Source organism: Notolabrus celidotus, chromosome 18, assembly GCF_009762535.1.
Source record: "Notolabrus celidotus isolate fNotCel1 chromosome 18, fNotCel1.pri, whole genome shotgun sequence".
NCBI lineage: Eukaryota > Metazoa > Chordata > Actinopteri > Labriformes > Labridae > Notolabrus > Notolabrus celidotus.
In genome coordinates this window covers 18379462-18398878 of record NC_048289.1, presented here as the reverse complement: position 1 = coordinate 18398878, position 19417 = coordinate 18379462, and the positions used below count along the sequence as shown (strand labels likewise).

General features: G+C 38.8%; 2 protein-coding genes across 2 annotated transcripts in view; one reads left to right on the top strand and one right to left on the bottom strand.

Moving 5' to 3' along the window:
- Positions 1-1251: 1251 nt before the first annotated feature.
- On the bottom strand, positions 1252-16463 carry dclre1a (DNA cross-link repair 1A (PSO2 homolog, S. cerevisiae)). The gene is made up of 9 exons (XM_034707320.1): positions 15792-16463; positions 12388-13707; positions 12027-12160; positions 8573-8691; positions 6274-6417; positions 5858-6003; positions 3339-3493; positions 2620-2761; positions 1252-1885 (listed from the first exon to the last, which is right to left on the bottom strand). Exons 1-9 carry the CDS (start codon positions 16210-16212, stop codon positions 1719-1721), a joined length of 2748 nt encoding a protein of 915 aa, XP_034563211.1. The 5' UTR covers positions 16213-16463; the 3' UTR covers positions 1252-1718.
- Positions 16464-16696: 233 nt separating this feature from the next.
- The window catches only part of nhlrc2 (NHL repeat containing 2), a 34889-nt gene continuing 32168 nt past the window's right edge, over positions 16697-19417 (top strand). The window contains exon 1 of the mRNA XM_034707321.1: positions 16697-16893. Within this exon, the coding sequence (XP_034563212.1) occupies positions 16731-16893 (163 nt within the window). The 5' untranslated portion in view covers positions 16697-16730. The remainder of the gene's footprint in view (positions 16894-19417) is intronic.

Below are 19417 nucleotides of genomic sequence, written 5' to 3'. Positions count from 1 at the left end.
TATAGCTGTTGCATTCCTCGTGTAAAGCCACTCCTGAACCAGAGACAACGACAGAAGGGTCTAGGCTGATTTATACTTCTGCGTCGCTCCTACGCAGCAGGGGCTGACGCGGACAGAAATACACGGCCGATGTGTGGCCGATGTCCGGGATCCCGGAAGTGCTGTGAATGCGGGAAAGACAAAGCCGTCGAGCGGACCAATCACAGAGCTACGAGTCGGCTCTACGCGTAGTTACATTTTGGAGGAGGTGCACGTCAGCTACGTGCGTAGGCCTCTGCGTAGGTACGGGAGCTACGCGGACCTACGGCGTAGGCTACGCCGTCGATTCGACGCAGAAGTATAAATCAGCCTGGACTAAGGAGAAAAAGAACTGGCATGACCATGCATGCTGATGAATAGTTGTCTTAATTGGCATACCGTAGTTTCATATGAAGTAAAGATTGACAGTGACTCAAATTATGATATTAGCAAAATATTTTACTGTGAATATGAAGTTTGTCTGCAACTAGCAGTGGCTGACAGAACAAGTCATTTATTTTATATCATAGCTTTCCCCTCATACCGCAACCACTGGTACTACATAAGCCATTGTCAGGGTTCACACTCTTTTCCAGAATTTTTTTTTTCACTATCGGGAGTTTGCGCTCCTGCTAGCTACAGTACGATAATTGAGCTCTCAGCCTGCAGGGAAAGTTCTGAGGCACAGACCCCCAACCCTTCCCTACAGGCCATTTATGAGCAGTGTGTTCTTGGTCAGGCTCAGAGATTACTTGTAGATCCATTGCACATCCTTTACTCTGAGTATGAACTTTTACCATCTAGAAGAAGGTATAGAGTCCCCAAGTGTAAATTGAATCGTTTTAAAGACTCCTCTGTGCTGATCTCTATTAGAATTTTAAATAGTAAATAGCCTGTTAGGGTTGCGACAGTGTTAGGGTGCTCTCTCTTTGAGATTTTGCTGTGTGTTCTATGAATATGTACCATTTATTTTATTTTTTCTTATTTATTTATGTGTTCGTGTGTCATTGTGGTGATTTTTGAAGGAGCAGGTAACATGTGCAGCACCATACCTATGAAATGTTGCTCTATAATGAGAAATCAGACTCAAGTACTGAATACTGTGTGATAACTACATGTAAATAATCTGTATATTTGTATTGTTTAGACATATATAGATATGTATCTTTATTGTTTTTTTTATCTTAATGTGGTTAATATTGCAAAAAAAAAAATGACAAAGTGGAAAAGGTGTTAAAAGAAATTTTAAAATATTTATTTTCCCAGGATAAAAATAATAATAGATTGAAAAAAATGTACAGATAATCTTAAATTATACAGTTTAAGCAGCAATTGCACTATAGTCTTGATAAACAAGGGTTAAATTGACGGAGCACACAATTGGTGGTTACATCACTATCAATGTTAAATACTTTGTGTGATAAATTTGTTCAAGAGTGTGTCCTGAAAATTTACTAATAGATTTGAAGAACCATGGAGGCATTTCATGCTGCTTAACAACCAGTCACTCTGCATGGAGTAGTAATGTTATAGGCTCAGTGCTCTGCAGCAAGCAAACTTGAATAAAAGGAATAAGATCAGAGGTGTTGAAATGCACGTTTGTTTCCAATGATCATGCAGCTTTTCATGTATTGAGGATTAACTGGGTTTGCTTTGATAACCATCAAGCAGCATTGGGTAACAGTTTTTGGATATATAAGTCACCGTTTAGCTTTGGTTTCCATCATCCACTCACTGAAGCAATTCTCCATGGCCCTTCTGCTTGTCCAGTTGCCGATGTTGACTGTTGGGATGATCTTAAGGGGCTGTAGCCACTGGACGAACCGTTTCAACTCCAGAAAGCTGCTGTGTTCGCTGTACGGGACTCCTGATGGGAAAACAGAGAGCTTCAGGTCCTATTGTGAACGACAACATTTCACATTTAATCACACTGATGGTCTAAGCCTCGAAAAAAAAAGTATACTGGAAGATTTGTAATCCTCAGAGCATTTAAAGTGTGACATAAAAAATGTCCTTATTCTGAAAAAGGCAAAGAGGCCTTGAGGAACTTTCATTTATATGCGGTTCTTACTTCCATGGAGCTTTTTTCTTTGACATTTTCACCCCAATTTCTCCCTCAAAAAATATCAAGCCGAGTGGCGTAGAGCAGATTTAATTCAAGGAAAAAAACAAACACTCTGTGAGCAATCTGTTGACATGTTTGAGAGAATTAATATGACAAAGTCTAACAAGCTTTCATGACAGACTATTGAACACCTCCTCTCTCTGCCAAAAGAGGGCGCTGTAGGCCGAGTACAACATGATTAAAAGAGTCAAGATTGTGGCTGGGGAACATTTTAATTATTGTGTTTAAGTCTTTAGGATGCAAGAGGACACAAGTGGATGTAATCTTTATTATAAGGATTCTATTTTTGGAGGGTAAAACGGCAAAAATGTACATTATAAATGGAATTACCGAAACAAACTATTTGTACTATAAAGAGAAATAATAAAAAAAAAAAATCTTGATACATTCGTCCCCCTTTATCATCAGTATATTCCTTTAAGGCTGTGTGCTGTAAGTGTAGTAAAGTGTGTAATAAAAAAAGAGATATTTTGTACCATAGATGGAGACATTCCCACTGATCTGAGGCTGAATATCTCCCACTGAGTCCACCTGCTGGCTGAAAGTCCAACCTGTGGGTTTAAAAGCCACCAGCTGGTCGTACTGGGAAGAAAAGCGTGACAAGTAGTCCTGCAATTTCTGGAGACAGAATAAGGATGAAGGGAGAAATGACGTTAAGAGATTTATATCCAAAAGGTGCCACAATGTAGTTTGATGTATAGCTCCATAAAATGAGGAAGGGGTTGTAGTGATATCTGAGAATGATCTCACACTGTTGCTGCCAAGATAAGCTAGCGAATGTGGACATTAGGCTTTGAAATTTGTGCAGTGATGAGGATGTTTGTGCTCATAAGATTTAATGGCACTAGGAAGTAGGAAGACACCACTCAAAAAAGCTGAAGTCAACCTCTCTGGGCCAAAGAATGGGTCAGTTTTGTTGAATTTCAGGACTTCTTGGTGGATGACAAATTGAAATGCTTTCCACCAAATGTAGAACAAAAAATAAGTGTCCACAAATATTCTTACATGGGCTGAATACATGGACCTAAATGGAGTAAATATGCACAGAAAATCCCCCAGAGACATGACTAACTGGTGCACTTTGTCTGCAATCTCCTAAAATAAGACATTTGTTACACTCCCCAGAGGCCAGACTCCAACTGTATCAACAGCTCTGTTCAGACCAGCTGATAGAAAATGGAGCAGCAGCACCTACTTTAAAGTTGAGTTGCATCATGGGTAGGACATGGACCTGGGCCGCCTTCCCGTCAGTGGTTATAAGTTGTTTGACTTGCTCTGACTCCAGACAGCACATGGTGTTGTATTTGTCTCTAGAGAGGCATACTTTAGATCCCAGCACCTCTGCAAGGGCTGCGAATGAAGCAGAACAGAGTCTGTGTGAAAACCAGTAGTGTGGGATATGTTCTTTCTTATTTCTAAAGAGCCAGTATTTAGCCCCTACTTACAATTTGGACATGTTTTTTTCAGGATTAATTGGATCTGCTTCAGACCAAACACACTGCAGATGTATTAAACTTAAAACTCAAAAGGAGCAAAGTATAACTCTCAGGTTATTTAATTTGCTGTTTTTCACTGTTCCAACTTCAAGCTGAATTAAAACATGATTACAGGATGGATACATGTTGTCCACTTCCCCTAAAGACAACACTGGTTTTTAATTTACTTCACCAAAAGAGGTACAGACCATTCTTCATGCGTCACATATTGTGCGTCTCTTGTCTCAAAACAAACTAATCCTCAATTCTCCACACCACTCCTGTTTCAGAGACCTTTCACTGGAAGGAAAGGTCAGGATTGATTTAAGGATACAGACAATGCTTCTTTACAATGAAGGTTTAAAAACACGTCACACAGTTTGTGTTGGAGGTAGAGCCTATTTCTGTAACTTCCTCACATTCACAGAGCTAAATTAATCAGAGAAACGTTATTGTGAGCAAGATATTTTTCCATCAAAACACACCTTACTCATCGAAAAAGTGTATCAATCATCTAATGAGTATATTTTGCATTAACAGGATGCTTACCCACAGGGAATGGGGAGGTAAAAAAATCCTAGAAAGGTGTAGCTTTTATTCAAGATACTCTCATTTTGTGTTGACGAATGGCTAGCCAGATCATTTGACAAGTGGGTAATTTGACTACTTACACTCAAATGTGCACACTGATGATGAGGCCAACATGTCGGCCTGATTTCTGGAAGTGCTGCTGCACTCTTCTAGCTTAATATTCATCCCAGTTTAATGAGAGTACAGACAATATTAGGGCTGAAACCGACAAATATTTTCTATTGCCATCTCATCTTCATTGTTAGGTCATAATCAAATCTATCTGTTTATCTTTTTTAGGACTATTGATTTAAAATGTCAAAGAAATCACAATTTTCTAGACCCCTGAACATTGTTTTAAAAACCTGCTTTTGGTACAAGTAACCTTTCAAAACCGAAAGACTTCTTATTTACAAAGTCTTGTATGAAAGAAGCTGGGATTAAGAATTGTTTGGCCAAAACTAGGGATGTTAACAATGAATTGATTGTCCCCGTCCCCTACCGCATACAGTTTAAAATCCTCCTCCTCACCCACAAAGCCCTCCACCACCAGGCCCCTTCCTACCTCACTGACCTCCTCCACCATCACACTCCTTCCTGTAACCTACGTTCCTCAAACGCCAACCTCCTGTCCTCACCTCGCAGAACCCAGCTCCGAACCTGGGGGGACAGAGCCTTCTCCTTAGCCGCCCCAACCCCCTGGAACTCACTCCCCTCCCATATCCAAAACTGCTCTGACCCTTCAGCTTTCAAATCTCTTTTAAAAACTCACCTTTTTAAGTTAGCTTTTAATTTGTGATTGTACTGTTGTTTTGTTTTATCTGTGTTATTTGTTTTTTGCTTGTATTGATTTTAACAGTTTTACAGTGTCTTTGAGTTTTTGAAAAGCGCTATATAGAATAAATGTATTATTATTATTATTATTATTATTATTATTATTATTATTATTATTATTATTAAGAACTTACTCGAACACATTGTTTTGTTTAGATTTTATATCACATGGAACAAACATCATGTGGTCTTATAATTCGTTCAGCTATCAGGGAACTGTTTTACGTTTAAAGCATGTTTCCATGTGAATTAGCTGACTAAAGGTGTTGTGCCCAGCGGAGACGCTCAGCTGGGCTGAGTGACAGGTCTCCACGAGCGCTTTTTATCTCTGCCGCTGGACTAATTATGACCCAATTGCGCTCTCGACTGACACCTGACCGTGTTCACATGCTTATTTTTCTCAATAAGAACAAGTAGACAGAAAACAGGACACTGTGAGTCTGAGATATGCTTCTGTTCAGTTCTCTTGTTGAAGTCTGAGCCTTCACTTTTATGACTGTATGTCTGCAGAGATTATGAGTCTGCTCCACACATGAATATTCAGTGTGTTTAACGTTTTGAACACCTCAATACGATCCGTAGCTATTCAATACTGGCAATTATATACATTGAGTCACTAAGGAAAACTTGATTCTGGGGAAAAAAACTGATCGTTAACTTTTCTAAAGATCAATCACTGAAAATACTTGAAATTTACATCCCTAGCCAAAACCATTCAGCCATTATCAAAATCCTTCCATTACAAAATGAAGGTTGACTAATGTATTAAAGGCACCCAACATTAAACCTTATGGCCAAGCAGAAGCAGATAGTACAATTCTGACTCATCACCCACCAAGAAAGACCTTCTCTTTGCCCACAGAGTAGGACCCACACACCACCAGGGTTCGTGGGCTGAGCGTCACCAACTCAAAGGCTGTAGTGGCTGCAAAGTTGATGACTTCTTGTTGTCTGGGGAAGGTGTACTCAGGGCTGCAGTAGCTGTAAAAGTAGGAGAGCTTACATTGAGAATGTGAGTTACCTCAGGAGTTCTGCGTCAGTCTTACCGTGTTTGTTGCTTGGGAGAGTTGAGGGCATGGACAGAAAGCTGAGTGTACACTTATAAGCCAATATTGATCTGAGGATAACTATGGTAACCGTCTTTAAAGGTCACAAACACACAGCCACGAGAAATGCAATCTAACTACAGTCGTCTGTTTGAGCCTTGCCGGTACATTCCATATATGTGTGATAAGAAAGGTTAGGACTAACGTAGTGTCCAGGTAGAGCGTCTGCACTCTGCAGCTGAGGAGCTCAGGGTACATCTCCATTGAGGGATCAGCTCTGAAGTCGCCAGTGTGGAGGACTGTCTGTCCATCAGGCAGGAAGAACAGCAGCATGGCAGCTCCTGGACAACTGAAGGAACAGACATGGACAGAAGTGCAGCTGGGAATATGAAAAACTGAAGGCAGTACTTATCTGATGATCGAGGATATGATTAGAAATGTGATTGTAAAGGGATTTAAGACACTGCTGTCAATTTTAAAATAGCAACTGGGGATCATATATTTTATAACTTGGCTTCATACCAAAGTAAATGCTTAAACTTAAAAAAATAGACCAGATAAAGCCTTAATTAGGAGTATTAGAAATCATTGAAATGAGGGAACAGTCTGGTTGGTTAGCTCTGGGCTTTGTATTGTGAAATACCATAGGTTGCTAGATAGCTTAAGAAACCACATCTAAACTAAACATAGTAACATTTAGGGGCATAAAATATGACAACAAATCAAAAACAACTCTTAAAACAGACTAAAATTATTAAATGAGACAATAAAAGACATGAGAAATGCATTAAAGTTTGCGATGCGCCAAAGTATACAGTGCGGAAGGGTTTCGTTTTTGATGTCTTACTAAAAAGGATACTATACATAAATATATGTACAAGTATGCATAAATATGAGCACATTCAACTGTTACTGTATCTGATTACATTTTGATACTCCTGTGAAGAGATTTGAGGTAGATATGAAATAGCAGCTGTGGCTCAGTAGGTAGAGTCGGTCGCCTATCAATCGGAAGGTTGGTGGTTCGATCCCAGCTCCGGTAGTCACATGCAGAAGTGTCCTTGAGCAAGACACTGAATCTCGAATTGCTCCCTCTGTTGTTCAGAGGTGTGTGAATGTGAATGAATGAGATTAGCTAACCCTCACTACATAGCAGCCTCTACCATCAGTGAGTGAATGGGTTTGAACTGGTGAACTTGACGAGTAGTGTAAAAGCACTTTGAGTGGTCAGAAAGACTAGAAAAGCGCTATATAAGTACAAGTCCATTTACCAAGTCCATTTACAGCAGACTGCAGACACAGTCTGGTTTACATAATTCACAGTGAAGACTCAAATTAAGTTATTTTTTCAAGTTTTAGCGACACCAGATGAGATTTGAAACTCCTTTCAAAATTACAAAATCAGCAATAAATAAGAGTTAGTGCTTTATCCATACAGGGCGCCAAAATCAGCACAACTAAAAGGTCTTCCAAAATTTTTCAAGTGAATCAAGTCTGCTTTTGTATGTATGTTTCAACTTTTAAATAATGACTACAATGTCATCTACACCTTTAAGAGCAGATCTGTGGATTCAGCTTTTTTTTTTTAGCTGTTCTGAACAGACTGATAATAAGCCAACAAAATAACAGAAACCAAATATCCAGTGGTCATTTAAACCATCTCAGAATTATGAAGCGAATACTGAGAAGCTGATCAGTGTGGATAAGGGTTGCAAAATTCCAGGAATTTTCAAAATTGGAAACTTTCCAAGGGAATAAACGGGAATAAACGGGAATAAACCAGGATTTTTTTCTTAATAGGGAACTTAAATATAGTTGGGGAAAATATATTTTAGCATAATCCTGACTAAAACAACCAGATTTCATGCAAATACAGTTGAATATCTATGCTATTCCTAAATCACATGCACATAGCACGCTGCTTACTGCAGTGCTACTGAGACCACGCTCCCTACATGCACTGTGCATTCCTCCATCACATGCACAGATGATTTCTAGAATCCTGCAGAGGGTAGGCTTGAGAAGCTTGAGGGAAGATGCTTTCTTATTTGCATGTTGAATGGGACTTTTTCTGGAGGGAGAGGGGATCTTTACATTTAACATTTTGAATGGGACTTTGTTGGGATTGCATTTTTGCTAATTTTTGAATGGGTTGGGTCGGGGGGATGAGTAATATTTAACTCAACATTCATGTTTTTGTTCTTCAATGAAAGAATTGATTGTTCAATAAAATATCTAACACTGAAAAAGTTCTACTTACAAATAAATCTGTTTTAATTATATTATTTTGAATGGATGTCTGCTTATAACAAAACAAATATTTATGCTTGGATATGATACCATTCCCTTAAATTACCCTCAATTCACAGTTAATTCCCATGGAAAGTTTCCAATTTGGAATATTTCCAAAATTATCCAGCTAAACTTTCCATGGGAATTTACCAGAAACGTTTCACCCCTTTGCAACCCTAGTGTGGATATTGATGACTAATACGATGACTCACTGGTTGGCATCCAGGAGGATGACTTTGACTCCCTCCACAGTGACTGGGCTGTTCATGGGGAGGATGTGGATGTACTGCTCCTCCACTCTCAGTTTGCTCTTCACCAGGTTCCCGGTTATCTGACAAAGAGAGACAGCTGTCAGTCAGTTTTAAAAAATCACTTACGTACTTAAATGCAGCAGCAAAAATAAAATGACTTGTGTTGTTGCTGTTGGTTGCACAATTTCCCACAAAAAAACCCTCCAAATGTTTTTTCCTCAGCGGTTGTGGTCAAACTTTTCTGGGCTATGACCCACCTAGTATCAAAATCAAACGTTTATGACCTCCTAAATAAACAAACCTCAGTGGATTACCAATCAGTCTTTGACAGTCTGGTTTTAGATATAATCCTAAGAGAGCACACGCTCAACTTTGAGAAATCATGATGACCCATTTAACAGGCAAGCTTAGATTATATACTGCCTCTTTCTGGATACTATGTATTAATAATTAATAATAATAATAATAATTTTATTTATAGAGTGCTTTACAAAGCTTAAAACAGTATAATAGTGACTAATTTTTTCTGTAGTTGTGTTACTTGTCTAAACACTGAAAATTCCTAAATTTAAAAAAAAAAAGAATAATGAGACACCATATAACAAACAAAGACACAACAAGAAACATCATCAGTAAACAACAGTAAACAGGTGGTGTGGAGCCATGAAGGATTCAAGTGTTTATTGTATCTTATTTTGAAGTTTAGGGTTGTTTATTGTTAGCATATTTTTTGTGGTGTTATTTTCTGTTGTTTGTTTACGATATGGTTTATTGTGGGGTCAGTTAATTAAGTGGGTTATGGGTCATGTGTTAGGGGCGGGGATATTCTGTTCATTTAGGCCACCTGTTTTCTTTTGTTTGGAGGTAAAGAGAGGGGGTGAGCTGGGTCTCCGTACTTTTTGTTGACCGCTTATTTATCGCTTGTTTTTCGCTTATTATTGCTTATTTTCACTATTTTCTTTTGTGCACTTTATCATGAGTTGATTATCCTTTTTTATTAAATAAAAGGTTAAACTTACTTTTTTGTGCATTATTGATTTTTGCTTTAAGCGCTTCCGACACTTAACTAGGCCCAACCTCAGCCTCTCAGCGGCTTTTGTCTCTTCGTAGTCGCTACAGGCGGGTCTTCAGCTTCGCTTTTTATGCATCAACCGAACATGCTAATCTAATGTCAACAGGGAGAGTGTTCCATAGAGTCGGTGCAAAGAATGAAAAGCCCGCTCACCAATACTTCTTTCATTAGGGACCTTAGGGACACTTAAAAGGCCAGTCTCCTGAGAGCGAAGTGCCCCAGTAGGCACATATGGGTCCACCAGGTCAGTTAGATACAAGGGTGCAGTGGCATTTACAATTTTCAAAGTCAACAGTAGCACTTTAAAATCTGCTCTTGCATGAACAGGCAGCCAATGAAGGTAGGAGAGCACTGGAGTATAGGCTATAATGATTAATGTAAGTGGTGTATTCTTATATGACCCTCTGTGTAGAATAAAAAGTTGACCATAACTGAAAATAAAAAGTTTCAGGTTGGATAATTTCATTAAACATCTATGCTTCTTCTTTGTCTGATTTTTTAAAAGCAGTAAAAGGTGGATACTCTACTAAACTTAGTTTCAAATATAGTAAATGTTGTTGTTTTTCCCATAACTGGGTCAAAAACTAAAAACACAATGATCTTTAGCTGAAGGTAAAATGGTGTGCATAGCTTTTAAGAGAATGCAAATTTCATGTCCCTCATTTCATGCAGTGCAGTGAGATAACAAATGGCTCAGGCAGTCGCTATTTTCATTATGTGGAAGAAAGCAGTCAGAAGGCTTTTTAATGAAGGTGAAAATAAAAGTACTTTTGTAAAGGGGATTGTGGAACCTTCAAAGAATAAATCCCTCGCTTGCATTCAAGGGCAAAGCAGGCTTTTATTAGACACACAAAACTGCACACATATTAAAACTAGGGGAGTTTTTGTAGGATGGAGATACAGGTCAGTAATGGACTAATAGAAATGTTGGTCAAAAACACTGTCCATAACAGGCTCATGTTATAATAAATGCCATAAACTGCCATGATATCGAGTGGCTGAATCTGTACAATGAGAAATATAGTAAAGTTAATGTCTCCAGCTGCACGTCGTTAAAAACATTAAAACCTATCATTACTTGGCTGTGTTGAATACTTGATTCTGATTGGTCAAAACCCTATGACAACAGTGACTTGGGCTACGTTCACACTGCAAGGCTTAATGCTCAATTACGATTTTTTGCTCAGATCAGATTTTTTGTTCGCCTGTTCACATTACCATCTATAATGTTACCTGTATCCGATTCCAGTGTGAACTGTTTGAGGCTCCGAACTGCCCCGCATAAGCAAAAGAACTGTAACAATGACGTCACATGCAGCTGTTTCACAAACGTAAACATAGAGGAAGTCTGCATTTTCATCTTTGTTACAAAGTTTTTGTGCAGTGGGAGCCAGAGGACAAATTTCCAGGTGCGAAGGAGGTCAAGTATAAAGAAAAAGAGAGCCAAATTGCTTGTTTCGACTTTTTGCGGAGCTGTGACCTCAAATATGATTGAAAGGTTTATTTATTATTTATATTTAGGTCCAAGACCTCGCTGTCCCTCCATTGACTTGCTCCATCGTTGCTGTCCTCCATCTTTGCAGGGCTACCGCTGTGCAGAATTGTGACGTGTGTCGCGATAAAGTGACGTCAAAGTATGAAATGCGCATCAAACTGCCTTTGCCGTTCACATTGAGGTCGCATTGAAAAAAAAATCTGATCTGTTTCTGATTCAGGACCACATATGGAAGTGGTCTAAATGTGATTTGAAAAACTTAGATCTGGTCCAGATTTGAGAGTTCACACTGCCGCTAAAAAATCTGACCTGGTCACTTGACCCCCCAAAAATCGTATTTGGGCCATTTTTGCCTGCAGTGTGAGCATAGCCTAAATCTCACCAACAAAACTGATGCTAGGGACAACCTGATCACAAACGTCAAAGAAAATCAATTCCAGAAGAGTTACAGCTCATTTCTGTTCTGCCTGTTGACTCTGTGACAAGTGTTATTTTCAGTAAAAAAGCTAAATTGGTAAATATTGTATATTTTCTGTTGTCTATTATACTTATTTTATAGCTGTTTTTATTTTATTTGTATTTATAACATTCATTGTACACCTGACAATGACAAATAAAGGCTTTTCTATTCTATTGTGTCAATGGATTTCAAGGGCTATGGGTTTAAATTTTTAGCATTGTGCTAGCCTTGGCTTCTTGTTAAACTCCACTGTTATTATTTAGCATTACCTCTGCTAAAAAAAAAAAAACAATGTGTATAACTGACATTCAGAGACACCAGATGAACATTTCTTATAGGTCACAAACTTATGGACTGACATTCTACTTGATGCCAAAACTTGACTCACTCTGTTACAGTAGATTGGAAATGTCCATTTCTTGGTCAACCCTCCGTAGTGGTCTGAGTGGAAATGAGTGAGAAAGTAGGCAGCAATCCCTGGAACCTCCCCATACTGGAAAGCGTCGATGACAAACTTTGTTCCTGAGCAAACATTTGAACATAAATGTAAGAATTTACAATCATTACAAGTGTACAAACTTCTTATGGAAAGAAACATCTTTTCATAGCGGTTTCAATGCAAAAGTAAGGTTCTATGATGACGTTTTGCACTCTTATTTTATTTGTGCAATTTTGACAATACGATCACACACGTCAATAACATTAGACATTTTCTTTTCTTTTCTTTTTTTTTAAGTTGTCACTCTTACCTGGAATTTTCTTGTAGAAAGGACAACGTCGCATCTGAACTTCTCCATCAGCATTCACTCTATTCCACCCTTTTCTCCATCCTCCCTTCCTTCCTCTCCCTGATTCTCCCGGGGCATCACTTGCATTTTCACTATTTACAGTCTGTGAGGCTTCTGGAGCTGTGTCAGCCTTACTTTTTCTTTGTCTTTCTTTTCTTTGTCGTCCAGCTGTTGGATTCAAGTTGGTTTGGAGTCCATTTGGTCCACTCTCAGTCTCTTTCTCCTTCTCCTTTAACGGTTTGAGGCCAAAAAACACCCCAATGTCAGTCTGCTTTAGACCTGAGGCCTGACCTGCCTTGCTCAGACCCTTCTGAGGTGGCATGCTTTGAGATTTTTGGACACTGGAAGCTTGTGAAGGTACTTGCTCTGATTGAACACTGATGCTGTCGCAGTCATTTAAATGGAGGTTATCTGAGTTGAGAATGGTTTCCCTCAGGCGCTCTAAAACAATACTTTGTGGGGACTGAATGCTACTCTTGATGGCACTGGTGGATCCACTGAGAGCTTCTTTTCCACCTGTGCAAGAAGAGGAAGCCATCTGATTGGTGGGTGCTAATGAGGTAACTGACTCCAGCTGGGTGTTTAAGGAAGTAGGCTCCTTTACCTGCACATTTTTGGACTCCAGATTATCTATAAAATCAGTGAGGAGCTCATCTTCACTTGAGAAACCATCACTGAACAGCTCCACTGAGTCTTTAGTCTCATTTTCAGACACATCACAACCAAAGAGGGATTTTCTACATTCGCTTATTTTGTCTTCAGTCTCTACAGGGAGCTCAGAAAGTGGAGAAAATGATATAAAATCCTCCATGTCAGGAGATGGTTCACTTTTAGGTAAATGTTCACAAGCTTGAGATCCACTCTCTTCTTTTACAGGGGTGGAGGAAAGCTCAGTTCTAGTTTCTTGGGAAGAACTGACTGACTTCTGGCTCTTTGTCAAGCTGGACCAGCCTTTCTTTTTCTTAAAATCCTCTGGGCCAGGTGAGCGCAGTAACAGAAGGCCGTTTTTACGTTTAGATGGAGTGTGATTATTGTGAGTGGAAGTGTTACAATTAAACAAGGCAGGAAGACTGTGAGAACTATCCTGTGAAGACTCCAAAACAGAGCCTTCCTCATTGTTTTGTATCAATCCTTGGGAATGACTGAGGTTACTCTCTGCCTGCTGGGACAGACTAAGGAGTGCTGTGTCATTGTTGGCTCGGCCGTGGGCGAGGATCGTGTGGTTGAATTTCTTATAATGGTTTGGAATGGTGGAGGAGCACTGGATGCCATCTGGACATTCTGTGGAAACAAAAAAATAAAACAAAATTAGGCTTAACAAAGCAGCAGAAGAAGAAACTATGATCTTTGGAGGCAAGACACAACCTGTTTTTTACACAACGGTTTACTCGTCACAGAAATGCAAAATGCAATCAACAGTCCAATACTGTTTATGTTTGACAGTAAAATGTGCTCCACTGCATGGAGGATTCTGATGAAAATTATTTCCCTTTTTTTTTTCCTATTGTATAATAACAGATCTGGTTAACAGCCGAACACAAAATGTCCTTTAAAGCAGGGGTTCCCAAAGAGTAGGTCGGAACACCCTGGGGGGTCATGAGACACAAATGGGGGGTCGTGAGATGTCTTCCAGAATGTTTCTTTTTTTTAGTTATCTGAAAATAGTACATTTTACCCATTATAGTAAAAAATATAGACGAAAAAAGTAGCTAAACCTGAAATAAAACCTTGATAATAGAAAATATAATGAGTTTTCTGCCTTTCTTTTTGCCAGATGACTCCTAAGTTTCAGGTTAGTGAACAGTTAATTATCAAAAGCATCAGTAGCAGTAGGTTCATTCATAACAGCACAGGAAACACAGGCACATATACTCATATAGGTAGGCCACTTTTCTGCAGACCAGATAAATTAAGACACATTAAAATCACTCTGTGGGACAGTGGGGGTTTGCGGGCTGAAAAGTTTGGGAACCCCTGCCTTAAAGCAGGGGTTCCCAAACTTTTCAGTCCGAGACCCCCAAAATATAGGTGCCAAAGACTTGTGACCCCCACTGCCCCTCAGAGTGATTTAGTGTGGCTTCATTTAGCTGGTCTGCAGAAAATTACCCTACCTATATGAGCATGTGGCTGTGTTACTTATGAATTAACCTTCTGCTCCTAATGCTTTTGATCATCAACTGTTCACTAACCCCAAGTCTGGCAACAAAGAAGGGCAGAAAACTCATTACATTTTCTACTTTCAAGGTTTTTTTAAAGTTTAGCTACTATTTTTGTCGATATTTTTTATTTTAATGGGTAAAACGTACTATTTTTAGTTAACTTTAAAAAAAAAACCTTGTGGAAGACATCTCACCGACCCCCCATTTGTGTTTCCCGACCAGGGGGGTCCCAACCCACACTTTGGGAACCCCTGCCTTAAAGGACAAGTGCAGGATTAATGTCAATAAGCCACTGCATATAGCCATGAAGTAGAGACAGGTGTGTCCATTTGAGGGGATACATGTCAAGAGTCAAACTCATTAATTTCAGCAGTCACATTAAGACAATTACAAAGTCAGCCTATTATCACCTTAAGAATATCTCAAGGATTAAAGGACTTATGTCTCAGCAGGATGCAGAAAAACTGGTCCATGCATTTATCTTTAGCAGACTAGACTACTGTAACGGTGTCTTTACAGGACTCCATAAAAAGTCCATCAGATGGCTGCAGCTCATACAGAATGCTGCTGCTCGAGTCCTAACAAGGACCAAAAAAGTAGATCACATCACTCCAGTTCTTAGATCTCTACACTGGCTTCCTGTCTGTCAGAGAATAGACTTTAAAATCCTGCTCATGGTTTATAAAGCACTGAATGGTTTAGGCCCAAAATACATTACTGATCTGCTGCTGCTGTATGAACTATCTCAACCTCTGAGGTCATCAGGTACTGGTCTGCTTTCAGTCCCTAGAGTCAGAACTAAACATGGTGAAGCAGTGTTTAGTCATTATGCACCACATATCTGGAACACACTCCCCGAAAGCTGCAGGTCTGCTCCAACTCTCACCTCTTTTAAATCAAAGACTAAGACTTTTTTATTTGCCACTGCCTTCCTATCTTGGCATATTTTAACTCACTTTAAATCAAAATTTTAATGTATTTTTTAATATATCTTTAATTTTCCCTTTCTTTTCTGTTTTATTATATTTGACATTTTAATTGTGTTCTTTTATGCTTGTCTGAATGTCTCCAATGCTTTCAATGTTTTAATGTAAAGCACATTGAGTTGCCCTCGTGTATGAAATGCGCTATACAAATAAAGCTGCCTTACCTTGCCAAGAGTGCCTTATTCTAATTTTAAAGTAAAAGTTGATGAAGTAACTATACCTTCACAGTTGTCCCTGGTGGTGTCCAGACATTCAGCAACATGCCATCTTTGAGTCTGTACCACCAGAATGGAAAAGGGCATCTGACACATGGGGCAGAAGTCACTTAGGGAGGACCCCTCAGCAGCACTGGGGGACTGTGCAGCTTGTACAGTCTCATGAGCAGAAAATGAGTGTGAGGGAACATTATTTGCCTCTAAGCTGTCAATATAAGCACTACAATCCCCACTTTCTGCTGCCTTGTTTGACTTCTCACGTGACTTGGCTGAAAAAGAAGTGTCTTTCTTGTTGGCTTTTCTTGCAGTACATCTTCTTTTAGTGACGCCTTCAGTCGCAGACGGTGAATCTTGTCTCTTCTTTTTCTTCTCCAGAGGTTTATACTCCCAAATGTCATTTTCAGAGTCCTCCTTCTCCTGTGACATTGGAGGAAAAAGAAGTCCCACAGGTTACCCAACAACCTGGTTACTACAAGGGGATAGATGTTTGGTAACTCCTCCAGTGTGTCGAAAACAGTATACGATACAGAACATTAACGAGTATGGAATATGTCTCTATAATACGAGGTGACATATTTATGCGAGTTAATTATTCAAAGTCAATAATAAGACATATTTCTAATGTCCTCCACAGCTTCATACTGTAAGGCTAACGAATGCATCTTGACCATACCGCCACAGTACAATGAATGTGCTGGTAAAGACAAGTGAAGAATCAGAGCAGCAGATTCGACACATTTTGCCATATCAAATTATTTAAATGTTTAAGATAAGAACATTTAAAAAAATCTAGCATTCTTTCAAACAACTTATTAGCTCAAATTCTATATCATTGGGAATAATATGACTTAAATATCTTTATATTTCTTTTTTTTACTACTGTCGAAACGAGCTGCGTGGATCTCAGTGAATTTACGCAGCTAAGCCTGGTTGTTGTTACAAAGATGGCGTCCCGGTGCAGCCTCTCCACTTTATTTCCTGTCCAAAGTCAGCTGGATTGTGATCTAGATGAAGCAGCGTCGCAACAAGAGAAAGAAAATGTTGTCTACCAATACTTGAAAAAACTAGACGAGGACGAGGATCTGAAGATACCCGATTTCCAGACAGGTTAGACCATGATACAGCTATGGCTAGCTAAGCACTGTGTGCACTACTCCCCCCTAGTACTTAAACAGTTAAACTGGAGTTTGCTCACAGTCTGATTTCCACTACATGCCTCGACAAGTCCCACACTGCATGAATAGAGTGAAGGCTTTTCTCAGTCGGCCTTTTGTAAACTACGAAGGTTTGCAGTGTCTAAATGTTGCTGACATTATAACAGCTGACACTGTAACAGCTCTATATGAAAGGTGACACGCACAGGATTACTGGGCAGACAGCAATTATGTTCCATCCCAGAGCCGTGGGAAGTGGCTTTAAGTTGGGGGTGCTGTAGTAAGAGCTTTCAAGAGAACTTTCATTATAAATTCACATCAATAACGAATATAATACAGGCTACTTTAATATGTATCAAAAGCCCGACTTGCAACTTCCATACCCTGTTGTACAGCAAAGAGCATACAAGACAAACCTGGTAAAACAGACCCATAAGGCAGTAAAGCTCATTGAACAGAACATATTCAAATTTTTATTTACAGTCTATGATTCAAATACGTTCTGTTTTCAAGCAGGCACACACACAGGGCCCAGGCATGAGGTTATTTTAAAATGAATATTTTTTTTTTAAATTGCTATAATAATTTCTCAAATCTTCCTCAGGCATTACATTTTCAGAAAATAATACAATGAAAATTATTCCTAAAAAACTGATTTATTGTGTTAATTAATGTATTTTATTTCAACTTATTTATGCATTCAGAAAAAATGGTGTGATGCCATATCCAATAGTGGTGCTGCAGCACCCTCAGCACCCCTACTTCCCACGGCCATGTTATATTCTGTAGTGTTTTTCAATGGTACTAACTAATATGAGATAAGATAAGATAAGATATACTTTATATGTCACCCGTTGGGGGAAATTCTTTTGTTACAGCAGCTTACAACACGGGACAGGGGAATACAACAATGTACTAACATACTTTAAAAATATAATAACAATAATAATAGCAATGACAAGGAAAAAATACAAAATAATAAAATAAAACAAAATAAAATAAAATAAAACAGAATAAAATAGAATAAGATAAAATAAAGTTAAAAAAAAATAAAATATGGCAACTATTACAGATATATACACACTATGTACACTTCTATCTGATAATAGATAAGGTAAGTTATTGCACCAGGTTATTTAAAAACAAACATACACAGTATGGAGAACAGTGCGATTCAGATGGATGCAGTAGTTATTTGTGAATGTGCCAAGTCACATAGTAACTTTCATGTAGTGGAATGAAAGATGAGAACAGCTTATTAACGGGACACAGCAGTGCTGGTGTTAAACAGTCTGATTGCAGATGGGATGAAGGACCTGGGGTAGTGCTCTGTCCTGCAGGGTGGGAGTCTCAGTCTGCTGCTGAAGGAGCTGCTCAGGGACCCCACAGTCTCATGCAGGGGGGTGAGAGGGATTGTCCATGATGGATGTCAGCTTGGCTAACATCCTCCTCTCACCCACCTCCTCTATGGAGTCCAGAGGACAGCCCAGGACAGAACTGGCCCTCCTGACCAGTCTGTTAAGTCTTTCCTGTCCCTGTCTGGGCTCCCTGCTCCCCAGCAGACCACTGCATAGAAGAATGCAGACGCTACCACATTGTCATAAAATGTCCGTAACAGAATCCTGCACACTCCGAAGGACCTCAGTCTTTTCAGCAGGTGCAGATGACTTTGGCCCTTCTTGTACAGCACGTCGGTGTAATATGAATCATATTGGCCTATAAAATGATATTGAAAAACAGATGTTAGCTGCAAAGTTGCCCAAGAGAAAAAATATAATTAAATTGTATTTGTGTGGTGTCTAAAGTAAGGTCCTCTGTTGAATTATGCAGCATGTTGGCAATATCACTTTGCACCTGTAGATGGGGATCTACGGTAGAACAAAACATAATAAACAAGGCTTTGTGGGATTATAACAAGGCCCATTAAAATACTAACAATTTTTTGACTTGCATAATATACACCAGAAATAAGTATGTCATTTTCTGCATAGTTAATCAGTTTGGGATACAAAGTTTTGTGGTTCTCCCAGGGAAAATGTTAAATTAAGGCGAATCAGAATCAGAATCAGCTTTATTGGCCGGGTATGCTTGAACACACAAGGAATTTGACTTGGTAAGCTGTGCTCTCTTTGTACAAGGATTAAACAAAAATAAAAATATGAATATAATAATGAAAAAAAAAAAATAAGAATAATATCAATTATAAACACAAAAGGAACAACAAATAGGCATTATATGTACAGGCTAAAATAATATGATATTAGTGCGGTGGTGAGTAGTGCAGAGGTAGTTTTAGAAAAGTATATTATATTATTATTATATATTTTTTAAAAAGTATATGTAGGTGATAGTTAAATAATAAAATAAATAAAATATGTGAATTCTGTTTGGAGAATTGTTACATTGTATATATAAATGTAATGGTTGTTCATTTTTTTTTTCATGACTGTTTAGGATAATAATAATAATAATAATAA